The sequence below is a fragment of the Cololabis saira genome, chromosome 5 (genome assembly GCF_033807715.1).
Source record: "Cololabis saira isolate AMF1-May2022 chromosome 5, fColSai1.1, whole genome shotgun sequence".
In the NCBI taxonomy this organism is placed as follows: domain Eukaryota; kingdom Metazoa; phylum Chordata; class Actinopteri; order Beloniformes; family Belonidae; genus Cololabis; species Cololabis saira.
This window is the reverse complement of record NC_084591.1, coordinates 50,834,028-50,858,184: the sequence shown is the minus strand read 5'-3', so window position 1 is coordinate 50,858,184 and position 24,157 is coordinate 50,834,028. Positions and strand designations below refer to the sequence as shown.

Here is a 24,157-nt window from a genome sequence, read left to right as displayed (position 1 = left end):
TCGCCTACTGCCAGTGTTGTCCAAGTTCATACTTCTCATGAACTAGTTCAAAGTTCAGTTCACATAGTTTAAAAATGAACAGTTCACGTTCATAGTTCACCATTTTCATTTTGAACTAGTTCAAATTCAGTTCATTTCAATATTTTTAGATGAGAAGTATATTACGTACTCTGCTACTAGGGATCACAGAATATGTAAATGAAAGGCACAAACAAAGTACAAATGAAATGCCCCCCTATCCTAAAACTGTTCACTGTAGACCAGTGGTCTCCAACCCTGGTGCTCAGGACCCTGTCCTGCATGTTTTAGATGTTTCCCTGCTTCAGCTCCCTGATATAAATGACTGTCATTAACAGACTTGTGCAGACCTGGATGACAAGCTGATGACTGCCATTAATTAGAATCAGGTGTGATGATGCAAGGAAACAGCTAAAACATGCAGGACTGGGTCCTGAGGACCAGGGTTGGAGACTCCTGCTTTATACAATACAAAAAGTATTTTTTTAACAACCTTGAATGAGGAACATTTGACTGGAAAAAATGGTCTTTTATTTGAAAAACACAAAATACAAAACAATGCTGTGCGTTTGCCCTAGTGTTCCAGTTTGTAATGCTTTATAACTTTTTAAGTTTTAAAGAGCAAACCAGGCCAACCATTTTCCACAAACTGACTAAAAGTAAATGTCAGGTTTTCATTATGCATCTTCAGTTTCATACAAGTACAAATATTTTGCCACAAACTGAATAGTTTCTCTCATGTATGACTTGACTTTTTTATTTTCAAGAAATTTAACAACTAAAATTAAGTAAATAAATAAAGTATGAAAAGTCCCAAACTCCAAATGCAACATGACTGTTATTTATTTTCTGCCAGAGCTCAGAGCTTCACCTGCTCCAGCCTGAGGCCGTAAGGTGAACCCGTTATCGTTTCATCCTCCACCTTTGGGATCCCGTGATCGGGACTCAAAACGGTACTAGTTTCTTCTGAGCGTAGTGACATTTTGGTCCGCGGGTCGAGGTCGTCACGTGATCCCGCTGCACCAATAGGATGTTACTAGTAAACACAATACATTAATATTAATAACCCAATATCAGATACAGTTTTTCACCTCCACGACACGTATCGTGACGTTTTTGTGTCGCAAAATTTTGTGGCACGATATATCGTTACAGCCCTAATATTTACCCACATTTAGTCCCATGCATGGAGCTGCTTTTGAGTGAAATACCAATAGAAAAACTTGTGTGTGTAGTACATTAGGCCTGTGTGTTCTGCAGTGTTCCAGTGTTCATTATGCAGTCGTGGCTATCCAGTTATGTGCATTTAAAGCGAACCTGAACTGTTCCTTGTGTGTCTGGATGTTTTCTCTTAAAGTTCATTAAACCAAATTGAGAAATGTTGCAACCTTCATCCAGATTTGTAGATGTTGATGCCCCTGGACTAAACCCTCAGTTCAGCAGTTTCCCCTTGTTAAGTTTCCCGCCTGCTTCATGAAGAGAGGAGGCTGTGGGGATATCATGGTGCACGACCCCTGAGCCTGACGGTAGGATGTCCTTTTCAGAACAGGAGCGTGAAGCACGAGGAGGGACGGGGGAGGCCGAGGATCAGCGAGCAGTTCCCGGCCTGACGGCCAAATCGCCGTCGGCTCCCCTGAGCTCCCACCAGGGCGTCATACACCTGCCGTCAGCAGCCATGTGTGTCGGTGTTTTACCGGGACTCTGTGTTTATTCTGGCAGCAGCGACTCTGACAGCAGCTCGGACAGCGAAGGTAGCGTAGATGCAATCATGTCTCCATACCCGCGGCACAACAGGGCCTACAGATAAATACAGAATAGAACACAATCGACACACACACACACACACACACACACACACACACTTGCAAGCTTGCAACAATTAGAAAACTGCTACACAGATTAAAAGTTTCACACACTTAATGAATTGAATATTCCTAACACAGACCCCATGTTCCTCTTGTTTTCATAGCTGTAAATGAAAATGTCGTTAAATGCTAGTCTGAACCAGATCTGTTTGTGTTTTATTTATTTTTTTGTTGTTGTGGCTCCAAAATGTGACACACACCCCTTCCTTCCCTCGATCAAATCTCACACAGTTTAAGCTGAGCAACCATTCCCGCACTGCCTCCCCCGACGACATCCCGCCCCCCCCTCCCATGTGCCCCCCTCCCAGCTGAAGCCACAGCGACTGCAAGCTGTGCTATTGGCTGAAGGAACAGTGATTGACAGCTGTGGAGAAAAGGACGAGGCTGCCTTAGACTGTCAGCAGCAGTGAGGAGTCTCACTCGCTGGCCACTTACTTTCCACCAGGGTGAAAAGCAGAGTTGGAATGGTTTGAAAAAGGATTTTGTTTGTGTTATATAATAATGTATGATCCCATCAGCAGTTTGTTTTCAAGTCCTATTGGAATGATGCTGAACTGTTTGTTGCTGTCTCAACATTGGAGTGCTGTTTTGTTGGTCTGTGTCTGAACAGAAAAATAAAGAACTTGCCCTTTTATGTGATTACCAAGATTTGTGTGCATGACACTTTTGGGGGGGGGGGGGGTTACTTTTACTTTTACTTTTACTTTTGTAAGGACTTTGTGTTTTTAAAATGTCAACATTTACAACAGTACCAGAAAAGAGGGGCTTAGCTGCTGGAAAATGTACAACTTTTGAACATTATCAGCACCTCATTTCTACATCCCCAATCCTCATGAAGTTGTAATATTGTGTAAATCAAAGTTAAAAACTGAATACAATGACTTGCAAATGAAATCTGATAAAGCCGTATATTATTAACAGTGAAGACAGTTACAGTTAATGAAGAAGAAAAGGCTTCAAAAATCAATATGTCAGTTATCACAATGTAAAAAGTGGACGTTTACAATGACACTGACATGATTTAGAAGGGGAAGGGCTCAAGTCTTACTTTGAATTTAATAGTTTGATTACAATCTGTACTTAGGTGAAGGTGAATGTATTATATCACCAAGTTAATTGCTGCTCAGCTTTAATTACGGTATGACTAAATTTTGTATCTGTAAATCATGTGCTACTTAATCTGTTAATCTGAACAGTTTCTTCAGATACTCAGGGATTAAACAACCATTGCAGTGTGAACACCTTAACCTAATTATTATCATGTACAGCACTTTGGTCAGTTTTAAATGTGCTTTATAAATACATTTTACTCACTTACTACTTATAGTGAATTTCAAATCATATTCGGTGTTGAAAGAAGGCATTTCACCATTTAATGAAAATGATTAGTTTATTTCTGTGATAGCTTCAAAAAAGTTGGGACAAACAGCTGGAAAAGTGAAGTGGTACTGAAAAGAAACGCCTGGTCAGTGACGAGACCGGTAGAAAAAGAGCATGTTGGAGGGGTCGCTGGGCCCATGTGTGCAAAGCTGCTTTAAAGCATGTGCAAATTGTGAAACATTTTTAAAATAATGTTCCAGAGCATAACATTTTGACTTACTTTCAATGTCTCATATTACAGGACATAATACCAAAGATTAAGAAACTGGAGAAATGTGTGCAACATACTTGAAAATTGCTATTGTCTGTCTGAGCAACAAATACTCCTGCCCAGAGGTGTCTTATGGGGAAGGCCTGGCATCGTTCAGCAAGATGACACTTATCCACCTCCTGCATCCAACCAGCTTCATATTAAAATAGTCTTTTCAGTATAAAGTTGGGAAAAGTGGAAATAAAAAGGTAGGCCCAACAAAATAGCTTTGTCTCAAGTATTTTTCACAATAATGAAATCGAGATCATGGTTGTCTCTCCCCCTTACTCTCTGTGGACAAACTCACTCACCACATCAGAATTTCTGAAAATGTGGACTTGTGAAAATGGACATGTTTAGTCGAACGTTGAGTACAAACTGCAGGCCAAGCGGCGTGTTTTTCCCATCGGTGCTGAAACCCCCTACCACAAAGCCAGCTCATAGGGCATCGTTTAGCAAGTTTGTACTGACTGATTTAAGTCTCAGGCTTAACTTACCTGCGGTTTAACAACTGTTTCAAATCCCCTTATCTCGTCTCCCAGTTTGTACATGCTCAGTTCCTCTTCTCCCATCTTCCTCCCGCCAATCACTCCTACTTGCAATTCAAGCAGAGGATGCAATGTGACATGAGAAGAAACAATTATATTAAAAAAAAGAGGCATCTTAACATGTTTTATTTAAATTTTAATGACAAGAAATGTGTTACACAGCTGTATCGTCTGGGTGACACTTCATCGCAGCCCCCTGAGTTGAGACTTTTATTCCATGAGCATGACAGATTATTTTTTTTCCTGACAATTTTTTTATTTTTATTTTCTATGTGGAAATTGAGTCATACCCCTTCTGCCTTGCAGGCTCTTCTCCTCCCGCTGCAGAGAAGGGATCAAGAAAACATTCATTCCATTTTGCTGAGACTCATTTTCAGATCACAGCCAGGAGAGGAGGCACACCTAATTTAGTTTGTGACAGTATAGTTTCAAAGCACTTAAACACTACCTAGAGAAAAGATAATGACCATGGCTAGAATCCAGAGAGTTGAAGACCCTCTGAAAATCCAATCAACCTGAGATGACAAGTGACTTATCAAACCAATCAAGTCCATTTAACCTGTCATTTGATGTTTAGGGGTTTGGCTCTTGACAGCACATTCAGGGTGAACAATCACTTTCAGTCTTGAATTTGAGAGTAAACATATTGATAAAAAATACTGACATAACAGGAAGAAAAGGAATGACTAGCAATAGTAAACCGGAAGAACTATAAACCGCGCTTTTTCCTTTGCCTCTCAGCTCTCTGACGGTGGGGGAGCAGCCTTGCGCACAGCCTTGACCAGGGCTTGTTGGATCACTGGGTACAGTTTATAGCAACCCTCAATGCAGGTCCGAATCCCTGCCGTCAGAGTCTCCTCGGCCATTTCTCCGTCCGACTGCAGCCCTGAAATCTGATTCAGACTCGGAAGGAACGCGACGGTCAGTCCACCCTGGTTGTCGCCGCTGCCAGAGATGTGACTGTTCTCCTCCACGTAAGTGGGGTCCACCACGAAGGAGGCGCCGTCCTGGTGCATGGAGCATCCCAGCACCACATCGTACATTTCAATCCCCGCGTCTGCGAGAGCGAGAGAGGCGCACGTGATGGCGTGAGCCAGAACCGAGCCGCTGTTCTCCAGCACCATCACGTTGACCTCGATCTGAGAGCGGGGGTATTTCTGCAGGCGCACGGCCGGCTGCAGACTCTCCTGTAACATCAGAGAGAAATCCTTGTCCTGGCTGCCCTGGATCCAGGAGCCCCTCTCTGGGCAGGAGAACGGAGCGAAGCGCATGTCGGTGGTCAGCCTGGAACAGAGAATACCAGATGTAAGGTCTTATTTAAAAAAACTAAACAAAAATAAAACATGTATTGTTGAGGTTAAACTGAGTATTAAGATTGTTTTTTTTTTTATTAAACAGCAGAGAACTGTTATCATAGTGCAGTTGTGGTTCTGCCAATAAAAACCTGATCCCCCTCATTACTGCAGGTCTGTGATGCCATCATGTGATGTGGTGGTTCCTGCATGACTAGTTAATAATGTAGCCAAAATACCCTCTTGGATTGGAGATTTTCTCTGGGCCATCATTTCTGTGATATTTAAATATTTTAATTCGTTCATTTATGACTTTTAATAGTTAAAGAGCGAAGCGGTGCGCTGCAACTGCTGCTGTGACAGAAATCATAAATTTAAAATTTAAAGAAATCATACTGAATCAGTTTGGCTGAAGTTTCCCCTACTCGTGGATTCACAGTCACCACACATTTAGCACACTAATATTTTTGTTGGATCACCTTTAGCTTTGACAACGGTACTCACTCACTGTGGTATCATTTTAGTGTGTTTATATATTCTTATCCTGAATTGCACTTTTTTTTGTTTGCTAAGATGTTTGAAAATGTATTGACAGTGGGAGACTTGGGTCTCCTCGAGCACGCACCAGAGGCTCCCACTCGATGCACACTCGGCATTAAACATTGGGCATTCCTGTTGATTAGATTATTACTTTACTTCGATTAGATTTCACCAAATGTTTAAGTGATATTTGATAATGATCATTCATTGTTTTTCAGAGCAATGTTTTGTATTGCATGGTTCACCAGGTTTTAATACTACCGGTAATTGTAATCCTCGGGGTTAACAGGGTTAGGCCCTAACATTCTTTTAAAGCTAAAATCCAGATCTTTGTACGTAACTAAATGCTCCGCAGTACAGTGGCGCCACCGGGCGGGGGGGGCAGGGGTGACGCCCCCCCCCCCCCCCCCCTACAAATTTGCTGGTCACTCCACTGGCCTCAATAAAAAAACAAAAAACAGTTATGCGCTTCATCCCAAATCAGTAGGCGTTTCTTTAAGTATTGTTGAGCCTAATAAAAAAATATATATATATAAAAAATAAATATATGATATATTAAAATATATATGATATATATTACACATTAAAAATGCATATATATATATATATATATATATATATATATATATATATATATATATATATATATCTTAGGTTTTTACCAACATGGTATTAACCATATGCAGACAAGTTAGAAAGTTAAAAAAAAGTATTTCTGAGCCTAATAATAAAAATTGTATTATATATATATAGGCTATATGATATGTTAAAAATGCATATATCTATGCCTTAAAAAGTATTTCCGAGCCTGTATACTACACCAGTATAATAAAGTCCTGTAATGATGGCTTTTAGTTTTGGTTCCAGCCCAAGAATTGCAGTGGCTCCATCTGGCCCCCATCCGGCCCCCCCTATGAAACGCCCCTGCCGCAGCACCTTCCGCGGGTCATGTCGGTGTCGTCCCTGCGCTCCGTCTCCCGGGGTCCGTAAACGCAGCACAGCAGCTTGGTTCCGCCGGCCTCCATGTAGGCCGAGCCCTCGGCCTGGCTCACCGGCCCGCAGCGCACGAACACCGGCCGCACGTCCACCTGGTCCCGCTGCCGCCCGTCCGGCCTGCTGCCGGCCGCCGGCGGAGCGGCGTCCGCGGGGCTGAGCGCGAACACGCCCGGGCTACGGGACACGTCGGGCCCGCGGACGCGCTTAGTATCGGTCGGCATGCTGTTGATGTGCAGCGTTGAAGGAGCCACTTGTAAACTGGTCCCCGGAAAACCAGCACGCGATGAACAGTTCCGCTCAGCGCGGATGGCTCATCTGGGAAACGATACAGACTCATGAAAACAAGGACAAACACACTCAAAACACAGCTTTGTTTTACCCAACAGCAATAACCACCCCCAACAAAAACAGGAGCTAATGTGCAATAGCAAAAATGATTTTATGTTGATGAAATTCTTGTAATGTCAGAATTAGAATCAGAATCAGCTTTATTGGCCAAGTTTGAACATTGCCCGACAAGGAATTTGACTCCGGTTATTTCGCTCACTGTACCCAGATTTAAAAAGTAGCAAACAGTAAATAAACAAATGTGGCATTTATTAACATATATACAATTAAAAAAGTGAAAGGTGCAGCAGTACTAAGGTAGATATGATTAGATTATTGGGAGGTGCATGTCCGTGTGTTGATGTATGTGTGGAGGGGCAAATGTGTCTATATATTTATTTTATTTGATTTGTTTTTATTTCATTTTATTTATTTATTTGTTATTTTATATATGATGCACTGACTGGAGAGCACTTTTAATTTCGTTGTACTTGGTGACAATGACAATAAAGATATATATTCTATTCAATTCTATATGCAGTATGCCTAATATTTGGAACAATTTCACGGTCATCTGAGTCATAAAATCTAGAAATACCATAAACAGGTGATCACTATCATAGTTAATTCATGTACAACAACCTCTTGCTTTTATTGGTAAATCATATAGGTTTATATAAACAAAATGCCTCGTCGAGAGACATTTCCAACACAAGGAGACCAACAACGTTTATTGGCACCTGCGTCTTTTTCATTGCATCAGCCGGGACAGTAAAGTTTGTATCACCGATACGCCGGCTTGGGTAAGATTGACAGACGCATTGTCCAATAGGAGCACAGTAGGAGCTGTGAATCTCTGACGCTATTGGTCGGACCGGACCGGTGGGCGTGGTCGACGCCTCTGCGCTTCCCCTGTGCCTGAGCAGCGTGGACTGAAGCAGAACCTGGAAGCAGAAACGGATCCGTCCTGTGAGAACTGCAGCTTCTGCGTGGATTAATATCTTCAAGTGAGTAGTTGAAAATAAATAATGTTTATTTTGTAGAAATATTGTTTTTAAGTTGGTACATTGAGCCTGAACCGAAACAAGTACCCCCTAAAGCTAGCAGCTGAGCTTGCTAACGTCAGCTCGAGCTAAGTGTCTCTGACCCGTTTTTAAAATCAGTCAACTGTCACCCAACTTCATCATTAATCTAATAACAGGCTGTAAAGAAATTACCTTCGACATAACTCACTCTTTTTATGGAAACGGTTTGGTGCAAAGGTGGCTTGCAGTCTGTCTTTGTCATCAAGAGAGAGGATGAGTTCTGTGAGACTGTGTGCTATAGTAATAAGTAATAATATAATCTGCAGGTCTAACCCATTGCAGTCAACGTTTGCAGGTACAAATATAACCATATTTTAGTATGTATTTTTTTTGTAAATGTGTTTTATTGGTTTTTTACATTTATCCCACAGAGGTGAAAAGTACAGAACATAAGCATAACTTCAATTTGCACATTCATCCCCAAAAAGTAAAAGTGCATTGCTTAGCTAAAACATTGACACAGTGACTCCACCATTCCCACCCATAGGTTTGCAGGATATAGTAGTAGAACAAAAGTGAAAAGGGAAAAAATAAAACAAAACAACAAAAAAGAAAGAGGGGTGTATTCACTGCTGCGATCGATCATGTGCGAGTTCCATCCTATTCATTGTCAAGAGGCTCCTGTAAGGAGTCATAGAAGTCGAGAAAGGGACTCCATATTTTGAAAAAAGATTGAGCGGATCCCTTGAGTGTGTATTTGTTTTTTTTTGTAACTTTAAGAAGTACATAACATCATTGACCCAGTGAAAAAAGGATGGAGGCGCTTGTTGTTTCCATCTGAACATCAAATGTCTCGCAAGGAGTGTGGTAAAGGCTGTAATAACATCGGCTTTATCCGGTAAGGCAGCTCGAGATTCCTCTGGTGTCAGACCAAAGAGAGCACAGGTCGGATCAGGGTCCAACTGGGTTCCAAACATCTCACTAAAAGCTTTAGAAATACTTATCCAAAAGGTGGAGAGGTTCGGACACAGCCAGAACATGTCCATTAGGTCTGCTGCTTGGCCTTTACATCGGGGGCAGAGTGGATCAGCATTTGGATAGATCTTTGCCAACCTGGCCTTAGTAAAGTGAGCTCTACGTACCACTTTCAGTTGGATTAAACAGTGTTTAGCGGACGTGGATGATGTGTGTATTAGATCTAAGATGGAGTCCCATTGATCATCTCTAAAACAACTCCAAAATCAGAATCCCAGGCCTTCTTTAAAGGAGCATGAGGCTCCTTTTAAGAAATGAGACTCTCTAGCGCCACCCTTCACCACGACGGCCGTCGGGGGTACTGCAGCCAACAGCGAAGCCGGCACGGGAGAACGGGGAGAACGCGCATGCAGCGTCATGTGACATCACATCCGCAGGACAGTGCAGGAAATTTGGGCCCAAATTGCAGCACATTTTGCAGCACACAGCCTGTTCAAGGCAACGGAGAGATACACTAGAGGGCTCATTCTTTTTGGTTTGGAACGCTTCATCTGACATTATTACTAGAAAAATTAAAACGTATACGAATTTTTTTCATAAATCCTGCCTCAAGCTCCTTTTAAGTTTTTAGTATGTATTTTTCAGCCATATTTGCAGCCTCCTTCTTACAATTTTCCGTGGGCTCCCTGTAGTAGACCACACTTGGTTTAGATTTCCACCCAATCACACCTGTGTCTTTACTTGGTCTGGTTTCTAGCTGTGTGGTTTCATAGTCAGGATGGGGACATAAGCTGTTTACCATCCACTTGTTTGTCCTAGAGAGCTGAGGGGACCAGCTGTGATGTTTCCTCCCTCAGCAAGAGTCCACTTCTGGGAATTCATATCAACCTTTTAATTAAGCACACTACCATACACTGTTTTTGTGATGCTGCAGTAATAGTTTAAAATCCCCACGATATTAGTAAAGTTTAATACCCTAAGCAGAATTCATTTTGCATAAGTGTTATAAAAGAAAAGTACTTTTTTTTTTTAACTGCAAAAGATTGGTTTGGATAGGTGTGGCCAATTTTTAGAACATATTATGTTTCACTGATGAAAAGGTATAAATGGCCTCAGATGTTTCACTGAATGTTGCAATTATTGTTGGTTATTTTAACATCCATGTGGCCAGCCCTCAGGACAAATGGACTAAATACCTTATGGCACTTTTCCACCAGCACCTACTCGGCTCGACTCAACTCGGCCTAGTTTTCTTTTCCATAACAATCCAGCACCTGGATCAGAAGTAGGAGGTTGGAGTGAAGCTGCTGTGACGTATTTGATTGTGTGATCTAAACAAAGAAGACAACAACACTAAAGATGTAGAACCTGGAGGAGATGATAAATTAGCTGCTTCAAGCGGCAACGCTTTTTAATTTTTTTTTGTTAGTTTGTCTCTGTGCTGCTGAAAAGTCAGCTGGAGCCGTGAGCAGCTATGAAGAGACAGAGCTCCTGGTAGATCTGGTCGTTCCTTATCACCGTCTAGATCCCTTTTTAATTCTCTCCTCAGCACCAGGTTTATGAACATCTGCACCTCAGAGTTGGATCACCAAACAGACTTTTGCTGCCATTGCTGGTGGAATAAAATGAACAAGAAGCTGCAAGTTGCTCTTTCACTGATTTCCTCGTCCTGACTCATGTGTCTGACTCCAACCCCCCGACCAATCGGTGGCCTGTAGTGTGATGATGTCAGATACAGCCGACTCAGCAGCTTAGAACCTCGGCAGAATAGTTACAGAAAAGTATCTACTCGGCACGTTAGACCCCTAGTGGAAAAGAATAAAGCCGAGTCAAGCTGAGTAGGTACTAGTGGAAAAGTGCCATTAGTATCACTCTGCACAAGTTTGGGCCACCTCAGCCTGTAACAGAGGCCACGCAAAATAGGGGCCACACTACTATTGCCATTAATGCCACTTTTCCACTAGTCTCGCTTCAGCCCGGCTCGGCTCGGCGTGGCTCGACGCGGCTCCACCCGTGTGTTTTTGCACAGCCAGATGAGAAGTGGGGGGGGGGGGTGGGGTGAATCTGTTGTGACGTACTCGATTGCGCAACACCTTTGTTTGTGTCGGCGCAGATGAGGAATCAGCTGGAGCCGGGTGCGGCTGAGAAAAAAACAGCCCGTCTACATCCTTTTTTTTAATTTTCTCGACAGCCACCAGGTTTATGAACATCTGCACCTCAGAGTCTGCCCCCCGACCAATCAGGGGCCTGTAGTTTGACGGCCCCGCCCCCCGACCAATCGGTGGCGAGGAGGGTGGTGACTTCAGAAATAGTCCCGGCTCAGCCCGCATAGAACCTCGCTCGAATGGTTCAGTGCTTTAAGTGGGAAAAAATAAGTGCCGGTACTCTCCCCCTCCAGTCATACAAATATGGGACTATGTAAATTTGTGTGTGTGTATATATATATATCTATATATATATATATATATATATTTATATTTATATATATATATATATATATATATAGATATATATATAGATATATGGCGGGGGGTCTGGGGGTCCTCCCCCAGAAAATTTGGAAAATAGTAGATTCAATTTCCCGCATTCTGGTGCATTTTACACCCAAAATAATCTCCCTCTCTCTTTGTTTTTCCTTGGAGCTGGCATGGTCAGCAATTACTGACTACTATTATGTGTTGGTTTAATTCATAGAGGACTGACACTGACAACTTTTTTGGCACTTTTTAGGCACTTTATTAAATGAGGATTAATGTCATGCAACAAAAAATCTCTTGAAAAAAAAGTAATGAGGAAATACAAACTATTTAGTGACCTGCAGAACATACAACTATATGTGAGATGTGAGGTGTAACAAGAAGCAGGCCAGTGTTCAACACCTGTGAAGGCACCCAGTACGTCACATGCATATCGATAAAATATCGATATATCGGTATTTTTAACCCACCCCTAGTCACCAGGAGATGGAGGCCATGTACAGGCTCTTTGTGAATGCATTGACACCACTTACTCCAGCTAAGCAAAAACAAAACAGAAGTAATTGTCTTTGGAGCCTCTTTTTAAAAAATGGGTACATTTCTGTATTGACATTTGAAACACAGATATTGCAATTTTGGTAAAAATGGTAATAATGTCTGAGTGACTAAAATGCTTTAATTTTACTTCATATTTGTGGCCATGGACTTTTTTGAGGCCATATCTTCCTTTTCTTTTTTTATTTGTGTTTTTGTGTATCCAAGTTTAGAGAGCTGATTCAGAATGGACTCCACATTGAGTGCAGCTCACATTCGTCAGAAGTTTATCGACTTCTTCCGTCGCTATGAGCACCAGTATGTCCACTCCTCATCCACCATCCCGATGGACGACCCCACGCTGCTGTTCGCCAACGCCGGCATGAACCAGGTAAATATCACATGTGTGTGTGTGTGTGTGTGTGTGTGTGTGTGTGTGTGTGTGTGTGTGTGTGTGTGTGTGTGTGTGTGTGTGTGTGTGTGTGTGTGTGTGTGTGTGTGTGTGTGTGTGTGTGTGTGTGTGTGTGTGTGTGTGTGTGTGTGTGTGTGTGTGTGTGTGTGTGTGTGTGTGTGTTAGTTAAACAAAACTTTTATTCATTTCTGAAAGCCCTAAAAAATTCTTAATGCACTCAGTTCATAAATAAGATTTGTTTTCATTTATTTTTAGTTCAAGCCTATCTTCCTGAACACCATTGACCCTTCCCACCCCATGGCCAAGCTCCGCCGTGCCGCCAACACTCAAAAGTGTATTCGTGCAGGAGGTAAACACAACGACCTGGACGACGTGGGGAAAGATGTGTACCACCACACCTTCTTCGAAATGCTGGGCTCCTGGTCGTTTGGGGACTACTTTAAGGTATTAATCATGTTATCTTGTTTTTTATTAGGGCCCGAGCACCTTCAGTGCGAAGGCCCTATTGTATCTGTAGGATTTTTCTTTCTCTCTCTCTCTCTCTCTCTCTCTCTCTCTCTCTCTCTCTCTCTCTCTCTCTCTCTCTCTCTCTCTCTCTCTCTCTCTCTTGGCGTCATGCCCGAAACCGAACAGGATGTCGGCCATTTTGAATTAGTCTTGTCATTTTGGCGAAATTTATGCAATTCCTTCGGCAGTTAATACGGCCCGAACCGTAACGTGCCCCCAGGTGTGTTATACATCAAAATGTGCGTCTCCATCCTCCGACACCACGCATTACTTACCGTTACCGTGGCGACGCTAGACGCCAAAAAGCCCGCCCACCCTTCATCTGATTGGTTCAGACAGAAAAAACTTTGCGCCTCAAGCCCCATAATACGGTTTGACGTACATGAACGAAAATCGGTACACACCTGTATCATGTCGCAACTTAAAGAAAAGTCTCTTGGCGCCATGGCCGAAACCGAACAGGAAGTTGGCCATTTTGAACATTCCTAATTAATCGCGTAATTTTGTAGCAATATATGCCATTCCTTCGAGAATTAATACGGCCCGAACCGTATCGTGAACCCAGATGTGTTATACATCAAAATGTGCGTCTCCATCCTGCGACTACGCGCATTACTTTTCTCTTTCAAAAGTGTTACCGTGGCGACGCTAGACGCCAAAAAGCGCGCCCCCCTTCATCTGATTGGTCCATATTTGATAGTTCCCCAAAAGTCACCAAATTTTGCACCCAAGCCAGGCCTGGTGATACATTTGATATTTCATGGTTTGCATTAATGGGCGTGGCAAAATGGCTCAACAGCGCCCCCTAGAATACTTTTCTCTGCCATAACTTTGGAAAGGTTTTACATAAAGAGTCGTGGGGGGTGTCATGGGACTCGGTATTGAGTCCTTGACCATAATTGGTGAAAATTAGCCCCGCCCCTTCTTGTGATTGGTTGTCCCTTTTCTCTGCCATAACTTTTGAATGGTTTGACATAGAGATTTGTGGGTGGTGTCATTGGACGCTGTATTGAGTCCTTGACCTTCATTGGCCTGAATTAGCCCCGCCCCTTCTTCTGATTGGTTGTCCCGATTTTCTGCTATAACTTTTGAATGGTTTGACATAGAGAGTCGTGGGTGCTGTCATTTCTGATATGCTTATGGGGGGCGGTGGCCATGAGTGCGAGGGCCCGTTCATCGCTGCTTGCAGCTTTAATTTTTTATTTATTTTTTTTTGCCAGGGGAAAAGAATATTTTCATGTTTTAAGATTAAAATACAAAGGAACTTTGCCAAAAATTACAATCTTTGTTCATAATTCAATTCAATTACATTTTATTTATATAGCGTCTATGACAACAGAAGTTGTCTCTAGGATCTTTTTACATAAACATAAACCCCCGAGCAAATATTACATAAACAATGGCAGGTAAAAACTCCCCTAGTGGGAGAAAAACCTTAAACCAAACAGTGGCAAGAAAAAACTCCCCTTTATGAGGAAGAAACCTGGACCAGGACCTGGATCATAAGGGGAAAGAAACCTGGACCAGGACCTGGATCATAAGGGGGTAGAAACCTGGACCAGGACCTGGATCATAAGGGGGTAGAAACCTGGACCAGGACCTGGATCATAAGGAGAAACCTGGAACAGGACCTGGATCATAAGGGGGTAGAAACCTGGAACAGGACCTGGATCATAAAGAGAAACCTGGACCAGGACCTGGATCATAATGGGGTAGAAACCTGGACCAGGACCTGGATCATAAGGGGGTAGAAACCTGGACCAGGACCTGGATCATAAGGAGAAACCTTGTTGTAGCGGCTAAGTTAGTTTTTCTTCCGGTAGTTTAACTTCCGGTCCGCCCCCCTATCCAATCAGAGCCTTCCCAACCCCCAGACCTGTAGAGGAATTGGATAAAGTCGATCAAACGTGTTTTCCATGTAAACCTCAATTCAGAATTACTATTTCCATGTAAACTCGAAGGAAAATAGTTTAATTCGGAATTATTTAATTCGGAATAATTCATTCAGAATTAAAAAACATCATGTAACCGTGGCCAATGACTCCCACAGGTTTAATATTAAGAGTACTTTGTGTGTAGGGCTGCAGCTATCAAATATTTTAGTAATCGAGTATTCTACTGAAAATTCCATCGATTAATCGAGTAATCGGATAAAACATATTTTTGTTTAGTTAAACAGCAATTATAAATATACATAAGATGTTAGATGTTAATTGACATTACTAAGACTAAATTATATAATCCAGTAGGTTCATGGCTGTGCATTTAAAAACCCTGAACTTACACCAGTTGACCAAATTCACTGCCTTCACTCAAAAAACTAAGGATCTTACCAAGGAATGTTCTTATTTCTAACCTTAAAGTGCCATTACACCTGATAACATACATCACTTAAAATGTTAGGTGTTTTTCCCACGTGTTTCAATTGAACTTTCATTTGTGTCAAGCTAATTTTAAGTTCTAGTTAAGTTTAAAGTTTTGGCAGTGTTCAAAATAAAATTATGAGACCTGCTGTATTGGAGCACATTTTCTTTTATCATTTAGTTAAAACTGTTAGGGCTGCAGCTATCGAATATTTTAGTAATCGAGTATTCTACTGAAAATTCCATCGATTAATCGGGTAAAGGCTGATTTATGGTTCCGCGTTACAACAACGCAGAATGGTGCGCGTCGCTGCGTACCCTTCGCCGTAGGCTACGGCGTAGCCGTGGCAACACAGGCTGCACCGCCAGCCGGACCGGCGCTCTCCCCCCTCGCCGGAGAGCGGCGGAGTCTCTGCGTCGATTTAACGCGGAACAATAATTATGGCTTTAGAGGGGGAACATAGAGAACGGACCAGAAGAATATAGCGTGGATTAAAAATAAAAGTTAAGCACTGAACTACATGTGTCTCCTGTCTGGGCCATTGCAGACTGCCTGAGCATGGCATGTTACAAAACAAACATACCCGCCGGCTCTTTCTTCCCCCTTTAACGTGTGCATCGCATGGATGTATGGCGCAGCGTCAGCGCGTTGTCTCGCATTAAATGTGGTCCGGGCGTAATACGAGGCTTTGAGCTGGTGAAATTAAACGAAAAAAAAAAAAGAAATTAAACGATTCCTCGAGGCAGAGAAAATTCCTCGATCATTTTTTGTAATCGAATTACTCAAATTATTCGAGGAATCGTTTCAGCCCTAAAAACTGTAGCGGGAACAGAGATTTAGAGGAACCTATGTATGTACCGGGTGAAGGCTGATTTATGGTTCTGCGTCAAATCGAGGGTACGCCGTACCCTACGGCGTAGGCTCTGCGTCGATTTGACGCGGAACAATAATTTTGGCTTTAGAGGGGAAACCTATAGGAGAACGGACCAGAAGAATATGGCGTGGATTAAAAATTAAAGTTAAGCACTGAGCTACATGTGTCTCACATGTGTCTGTACATTGCAGACTCATTGCCTGAGCATGGCATGTTACAAAAACCAAACATCTTCTACCTTTTTCGTGCGCGGCGTCAGCGTGTTGTGCCGCATTAAATGTAGTCCGGGTGAAATACCTGCTTTGAGCTGGTGAAATTAAATGAAAAAAAAAAAAAAAAAAAAAATTAAACGATTTCTGGAGGCAGAGAAAGTTCGATCATTTTTTGTAATCAAATTACTCTAATTATTCGAGGAATCGTTTCAGCCCTATTTGTGTGTATTCAAGAGTCATGATCACTTAACTTAAGAAAACAAATTCCCTCTTTCCTGCCGTGCCTGATGCAGCATCTTTGCACTCTTCAGTCCTGCACAGTTCCCAGGTTCCCCGGGCTGGTTCCCCACACTGGTTCACTGGTTCCCTGGTCTGTTTCCCTGGTTCCCCGGTCTGGTTCCCTGGTCTGGTTCCCCGGTCTGGTTCCCCGGGCTGGTTCCCCGGGCTGGTTCCCCGGCTCCCCGGTCTGGTTCCCTGGGCTGGTGCCCCGGGCTGGTTCCCCCGGCTGGTTCCCGGGCTGGTTCCCCGGGCTGGTTCCCTGGTTCCCCGGGCTGGTTCCCCGGGCTGGTTCCCTGGTTCCCCGTGCTGGTTCCCCGGGCTGGTTCCCCGGGCTGGTTCCCCGGGCTGGTTCCCTGGTTCCCCGGGCTGGTTCCCTGGTTCCCCGGGCTGGTTCCCCGGGCTGGTTCCCTGGTTCCCCGGGCTGGTTCCCTGGTTCCCCGGGCTGGTTCCCCGGGCTGGTTCCCCGGGCTGGTTCCCTGGTTCCCCGTGCTGGTTCCCCGGGCTGGTTCCCCGGGCTGGTTCCCCGGGCTGGTTCCCCGGGCTGGTTCCCCGGGCTGGTTCCCTGGCTCCCTGGTTCCCTGGGCTGGTTCCCCGGGCTGGTTCCCTGGTTCCCCGGGCTGGTTCCCCGGGCTGGTTCCCTGGTTCCCCGGGCTGGTTCCCCGGGCTGGTTCCCCGTGCTGGTTCCCCGTACTGGTTCCCCGTACTGGTTCCCCGTGCTGGTTCCCCGGGCTGGTTCCCTGGTTCCCCGGGCTGGTTCCCCGGGCTGGTTCCCCGGGCTGGTTCCCCGGGCTGGTTCCCTGGTTCCCCGTGCTGGTTCCCCGTGCTGGTTCCCCGGGCTGGTTCCCCGGGCTGGTTCCCCGGGCTGGTTCCCCGGGCTGGTTCCCTGGGCTGGTTTCCTGGGCTGGTTCCCCGGGCTGGTTCCCCGGGCTGGTTCCCCGGGCTGGTTCCCCGGGCTGGTTCCCCGGGCTGGTTCCCGGGGCTGGTTCCCCGGGCTGGTTCCCCGGGCTGGTTCCCCGGGCTGGTTCCCCGGGCTGGTTCCCCGGGCTGGTTCCCCGGGCTGGTTCCCCGGTTCCCCGGGCTGGTTCCCCGGGCTGGTTCCCTGGTTCCCTGGTTCCCCGGGCTGGTCCCCCGGGCTGGTCCCCCGGGCTGGTCCCCCGGGCTGGTCCCCCGGGCTGGTTCCCCGGGCTGGTTCCCCGGGCTGGTTCCCTGGGCTGGTTCCCTGGTTCCCTGGGCTGGTTTCCCGGGCTGGTTCCCTGGTTCCCTGGTTCCCCGGGCTGGTCCCCCGGGCTGGTCCCCCGGGCTGGTTCCCCGGGCTGGTTCCCCAGCGAAGTGTATGAACAACTACAATTTTCTCTGCACTCTTGCAATACTTGACACACACAAAATTAACATTTGAACTTTAGAAAAAAAGGTTTTAGATTTGTATTAAACAATAGCAACTAGGGGTGGGTATTGGGAAGGACCTCACTATACGATACGCATCACGATACTTGAGCCACGATACGATACACATTGCGATATCCCGATTATGCGATATCCCGATTATTATATTCTACATAGTTCACCGAAAATTTTTAAAATGCATTACACATCTTAAAATCCAAGTTGTATATGTAGATCAGATGATAGTGATGGATCTTAAAATCCAAGTTGCACGTTCATCAGATTATAGTGACAATTCATGGGACAAACTGAGTCAAAACAATGTTTTATTATAACTATACAAGCTAAAGTTACAACATATTTGTATATGTTTTTCATATTATTTACATCATATGAAATTAACATTAAATTTAGTATGAGGTTGCTTTAATTATGTGGCAAATGATAATAAACACAAGAAAGATGGGTACTAAAACCAAGGACATGCACAGTGATCAGTCAGTATAGATATATATCTATAAATAAATAAACCTCTGTCCATTATTTTTCATTTTTTAAGGACAGGCAATTGTGTTATATAAAAAATAAATTATAAAATGAAATAAAATGTGAAATAAAACCTGAGCTCAGTGCAGGGCCCTCCCAGGGTTGGTAGAGAGTGGCAATGCCCAGGACTGTCACTTAGGTAGGAGCACTGGGTGATATAATGGGAAAAAAATCGGGGATAAAAAAAAAAAAAAAAAATGATATTCAAATTTTGAATATCGATATTGAATCGGCTGGAAAAGTATTGCGATATATTGCCATATCGATATTTTTGCCCACCCCTTATAGCAACCGCAGTTGAGTGTGCACTTTATGTAGCAGTCTGAATAGTTTTTGTTTTTTATTTTCATCTCCATGTATTTTGCTTATTTTTCTCTCTGCAGCAACTGGCTTGTAAGATGGCCCTGGAGCTGCTGACTCAAGAGCTCGGCATCTGCATTGATCGCCTCTACGTCACCTACTTCGGTGGGAACACTGATGCAGGCCTGGAGCCGGACCTGGAGTGCAAACAGATCTGGATGGACCTGGGGTGAGATGGAAGCACTATGGAAGAATCATCCATGATGTTTCTGGATTAGGTTAATTGATGATTCTAAATTGCCCATAGGTGTGAGTGTGAGTGTGCATGGTTGTGTGTATATATGTGGCCCTGCAATGGACTGGTGACCTGTCCAGGGTGTAACCCCTGCCTCTCACCTGAAAATAGCTGGGATAGGCTCCAGCAGACCCCCGTGACCCTGCAAAGGATAAAGCGGGTATAGATAATGGATGGATGGATCCTCTAAACAGATTTTACTTTTTTTTTTTTTTTACTTGTGTCTGGATAACTTCTGTGAAGGGACCAGCTGGTATCAATTCAATTCAATTAAATTTTATTTATATAGCATCTAATACATCAGATGTTGTCTCTAGACGCTTTCCAGAGATCCAGAACATAAACATAAACATAAACATAAACCCCCGAGCAAATATTACATAAACAATGGCAGGTAAAAACTACCCTAGTGGGAGAAAAACCTTAAGCCAAACAGTGGCAAGAAAAACTCCCCTTTAGGAGGAAGAAACCTGGACCAGGACCTGGATCATAAGGGGGGACCCTCCTGCCGAAGGCCAGACTGGGGGAGTCGGGGACGTCAGCAGCACAGCAGGCAGGTGGAAGCAGCAGCGGGTATCGGACCGGGACCAGCTGGTATCAGACCAAGACCAGCTGGTATCAGACCAAGACCAGCTGGTATCAGACCAAGACCAGCTGGTATCAGACCAGGACCAGCTTGTATCAGACCGGGACCAGCTGGTATCTGACCGGGACCAGCTGGTATCAGGACCAGCTGGTATATAGGGCTGTTCGATTAATCGATTTTAAATCGTAATCACGATTATGTAATTAGAACGATGTTAAAACGTGATACCTGCGACAAGTGCCCCATGGGAGAGGCTCTTTAGTGTAGGAGGGGGCGTTGTAACATGCCACCGGGCATCCCTCAAGCCAGATGCGGTAGACCGGCTTGAGTTCCTTGCAAAAAACTTGCAAATGTGAATAACAAATGTAATGACTGACATTACACACCTCTACCTCCTTCATGGGTTGCATTATTATTTAGCATGCAAAGACCCAGTTTAGTTTAATTAGAAAATGTCTTGTTTTATTTAATTGGAAATATAACTTACTGTATGTTTGCAAGTGCTGATTTGCTGATTTTTTTTTTTTTTCCAGAGATAAAACTTTATATTTTATTATATTTTTTAAAACTTTTTTTCAACTTATTTTACAGAGTTTTGCACTTTATTCATTCATTTTTGGTTTAATAAGAGCAAAGTTTGCACTTAAAGCCCAATGCGGCAAATGTTCAATAAAAAAACAGCATATTTGAAATCATTTCTTTGCCTTTTGTCAATTCACAAAATAATCGTAATCGAAAATCGGATTTTGAGAGAAAAAAATCGAGATTTTATTTTTGGGCAAAATTGAACAGCCCTACTGGTATATGCCCGGGACCAGCTGGTATCAGACCAGCTGGTATCAGACCGGGACCAGCTGGTATCAGACCAGGACCAGCTGGTATCAGACCTGGACCAGCTGGTACCAGACCAGGACCAGAGCCAGAACTGCAGGTCGCTACGCGTTCAGTGTCTTTTTGAGAACGTGCACGTCGACGCGTCAAATGAACGCAGGATACGCGTGGCGGCCATGATGCGTACGCGGTTGAACTGCAAGTAGATCTCCGGTTTTAGCTTCAGGCCAACGCAATACTTTCTTCCGGTTTTATGCATTATGAGAGAAATTCAGGTTATTTCAAAAGGTTTTTGTTTATTTTTTCCAAGTAACCTTTTTTTGATAAATAAAAGTTGCTGAAAAGGGTTGGACAAAAAAAGAAAAGAAGACGTGAGCGTGAAATGGACGGGGGGATGAAGTGAAGCTCTGACTGCAGCTCTGGCGTAGATTTGACTGTTTTGACAGTTTAAAAAAAAATGATAGACATGAGTGGGTTTCCAAATATATTTTGGTGACTCAACTAGAAATAGATATTTTGTGGGAACAGCCTGAAAAATAAAATACAAACATGTTTGTTTTAGAACTCTCACTTAGGGTTCGAGAGCGGTCGGCTGTGCAAAAATGAATCAGACACACACTCGCTTTTGCTATAAGATATGAATACATTTATTACCAGCCAGAAAAGCAAGCATTTGCATAGAAGACTCACACACAACTGCCCTTTGCTAGGATAACTGTGTCAGGTTTGGCAGAGCAACAAACAATTACACAGGGGCTAGGCTTGATAACTCTTGCCTCGACACAAAGGACTGGAGAGCCGGAACAGTCCAGGGGCAGAGCAGTCATCAACCTACTCGGCGTCCGTGCACTAGACCCGCAGCTGACTCTGACTCTGACTTCCGGCTTTCTCGTCTTTATACCTTTTACTCAAGCCCGCCCGCAAGCTCTCACAATAAGACCTCGGTTCACATGGGAGACCCCGTGTGAACAAGCGCCTCTCTCACAGTTACAATAATACTAAACAGCAGGTGCAGACTGTGTTTTGGGAATTCAGGGCATTTCAGGACATAAAAACATATTTTTTCTCCCTTCAATGTTCCATTTGTCATTTATTTGTTTTGAGATCCCACTAATGGTCAGACTGTTAGACGACAGTTTATGTGATATAAAATCCAGAAGCATGGAGTAGTAACCCACAGAGGAAGGAAGACGTGCTACTTTTTCCACACAGGAAAACAGAAAGTCCAAAAAGTCACAGAAAAAAAGACTTTTTGGAAACGTGTTTGTTTGTTTTACCGGTTCATAAAGTTCTGTGTGTGTTTGTCAGGGTGGAGGAGGCTCGCATCCTGCCAGGCAGCATGAAGGATAACTTCTGGGAGATGGGAGACACGGGCCCCTGCGGCCCCTGCAGTGAGATCCACTACGACCGCATCGGCGGGAGGGACGCCTCTCATCTGGTGAACATGGACGACCCCAACGTGCTGGAGATCTGGAACCTGGTCTTCATCCAGTTCAACAGGTAACAGTACGGAAGAGTGTTAGGGCCAGACAGGAGGAAAAATATTTGAGAGGGGAAGATTCTTTTTATTGTGCACTTCAAGAAAAAAGTCAAAATGTAGAGATTAATGATGAAATACAATTTCTTTTTTTTTAACACTCAAACTTTATTGATTTTTTGCAGACAAGAAAACACACAAAGATCATTTACAGTGTCAGTGGTATACACATTTACATGATACATCATCCATGCTTTTCCGGTTTCATTCAAACTGTAGTGGTGTCTCTGTTGCGAGCCTCGTATGATGTCCATTTGTCCCATTTCTTGTTAAATTGAGCTTGCTGGAGTCTCAGTATGTGTGTGAGTTTCTCCATATTGTATATCTCCTCCATAATGTCCAACCAGTTCCTCAGAGTGGGAGGTTCCTCTTTGCACCACTTCCTGGTAACTGCCTTTTTTGCTGCAGCTAACACAATTTTCACCAGATATCTGTCTTCAAATATAACTTCACTCGTGAAAGCACATAGATACAGAACCTTACATGACATTGGTAGTTCATACCCCAGCATATTTTTCATTTCCATCCATACATCATTCCAGTACTTTCTAATCCTAACACATTCCCAGAAAATATGTGTATGTCCCACATTCAGCTCCCCACACCTTCTCCAGCATGTTTGTTGTTCAGCTGTATATTTGTTTTTTGTCTTAGGTGTGATAAAAAACCTGGTTATATTTTTCCAGCAGAATTCTTTCCACATTCTGGAGCTGGTGGTGGTTCGCTGGTTGTCACAGATGTTAAACCATTCCTCTTCAGTTAGTTCTATTTTACTTTCTTTTATCCATCTGTCTCTAATATACAGTGTAGAGGTTCCCCTGTTCTTTTCAAGTCCCTGGTACAATGTTGAGATCACTCTACCTGTATTGCTCTCATACGCATTACCCAGCGTCACAGTCACCTTATTCAGCTCCTTGGGGAGATCTGGTTTTATTTCCTTCTCAAAGAAGTCCCTGATTTGGAAGTATCTAAATTGATCCCTAACCTCCAAGTCACATTCTCTCTTCAATTTTGTAAAGCTCTTAATTTTGCCCCCATCAATTATTGTACACAATGCTGCAATTCCCTTATTTATCCATTGTTTAAAATTATTATCTGACACCCCTGGTTTAAATTTAGAGTCATAGGCCACCCAAGTAAAAATTTTGATTTCCCTCCCCAAATTGTATTTCCTGATCACTGTGAACCAGGTTTCCAATGTGAATCTAGTGATTCGAGGTTTTCCTCATACTTCTTGAACATGTCCCTATTTGCTATCATGCTTTGTACATGACACCCCTCTGTTTTTAATTCTATATCTTTCCACCTTGAAATATACATAGGGTCACACCAGAGCACCAAGGGCCGTATCTGTGCTGCATAATAATATTCTTAGAGGTTCGGCAATGCTAATCCACCTTTATTTTTGGGGGTCTGGAGAGTTGTAAACTTTAGCCTTGGCCTCTTACCCCCCCAAACGAAGCGAGAGATTTTTTTTTTGTTCCACTCTTTAAATTGGGAGTTTGGAATGTCTAATGGCAATGACTGAAATAAATACAAGAGTCTTGGTAAAATATTCATCTTAATGATTTCTATTCTGGAGCTGAAGTCCAATGTTAGAACCGACCACCTTTCCATATCTTTTTGAATTTCTCGGTTTATGATCCTGTAGTTAGTTTCATATAATTTTGTCCGATTTTTAACAATGATCACTCCTAAATATTGAATTGTTTTTGCATTCCATTTAAATTTGTATGTTTGTTGGATATGTTGTGGCGGAGTATAATTTATGGGTAGAACCTGTGTTTTAGTCACATTTAGTTTA

The 24,157-nt window shown here is 43.5% G+C and overlaps 3 protein-coding genes across 7 annotated transcripts in view; 2 read left to right on the top strand and 1 right to left on the bottom strand.

Annotated features, from left to right (window-relative positions):
• Positions 1–2,517, top strand: part of psme3ip1 (proteasome activator subunit 3 interacting protein 1) — a 34,195-nt gene extending 31,678 nt beyond the window's left edge. For 3 of the 4 annotated variants that reach the window (XM_061722349.1, XM_061722347.1, XM_061722348.1), the window contains exon 7: positions 1,563–2,517. In XM_061722349.1, the coding sequence (XP_061578333.1) occupies positions 1,563–1,825 (263 nt within the window). In that variant the 3' untranslated portion in view covers positions 1,826–2,517. The remainder of the gene's footprint in view (positions 1–1,562) is intronic. The other variant, XM_061722350.1, reaches the window with a different exon arrangement.
• Positions 2,518–4,176: 1,659 nt separating this feature from the next.
• Positions 4,177–7,133, bottom strand: exosc6 (exosome component 6). Its single transcript, XM_061722346.1, has 2 exons — positions 6,830–7,133; positions 4,177–5,345 (listed from the first exon to the last, which is right to left on the bottom strand). Exons 1-2 carry the CDS (start codon positions 7,108–7,110, stop codon positions 4,799–4,801), a joined length of 828 nt encoding a protein of 275 aa, XP_061578330.1. The 5' UTR covers positions 7,111–7,133; the 3' UTR covers positions 4,177–4,798.
• A 972-nt stretch (positions 7,134–8,105) lies between these two features.
• Positions 8,106–24,157, top strand: part of aars1 (alanyl-tRNA synthetase 1) — a 56,870-nt gene continuing 40,818 nt past the window's right edge. Inside the window, exons 1-5 of one of the 2 annotated variants that reach the window (XM_061722343.1) lie at positions 8,106–8,223; positions 12,456–12,618; positions 12,895–13,083; positions 19,188–19,333; positions 22,125–22,316. In XM_061722343.1, the coding sequence (XP_061578327.1) occupies positions 12,475–12,618; positions 12,895–13,083; positions 19,188–19,333; positions 22,125–22,316 (671 nt within the window). In that variant the 5' untranslated portion in view covers positions 8,106–8,223; positions 12,456–12,474. The remainder of the gene's footprint in view (positions 8,224–12,455; positions 12,619–12,894; positions 13,084–19,187; positions 19,334–22,124; positions 22,317–24,157) is intronic. The other variant, XM_061722345.1, reaches the window with a different exon arrangement.

What these genes read in the sequence shown, in the direction of transcription:
- exosc6 (XM_061722346.1), bottom strand. Translation starts at nt 7,110, where the DNA reads ATGCCGACCGATACTAAGCGCGTCCGCGGGCCCGACGTGTCCCGTAGC. An exon ending in ACCGACATGACCCGCGGAAG is followed by an intron (nt 5,346 to 6,829) that starts GTGCTGCGGCAG and finishes TCTCTGTTCCAG; the next exon opens with GCTGACCACCGACATGCGCT.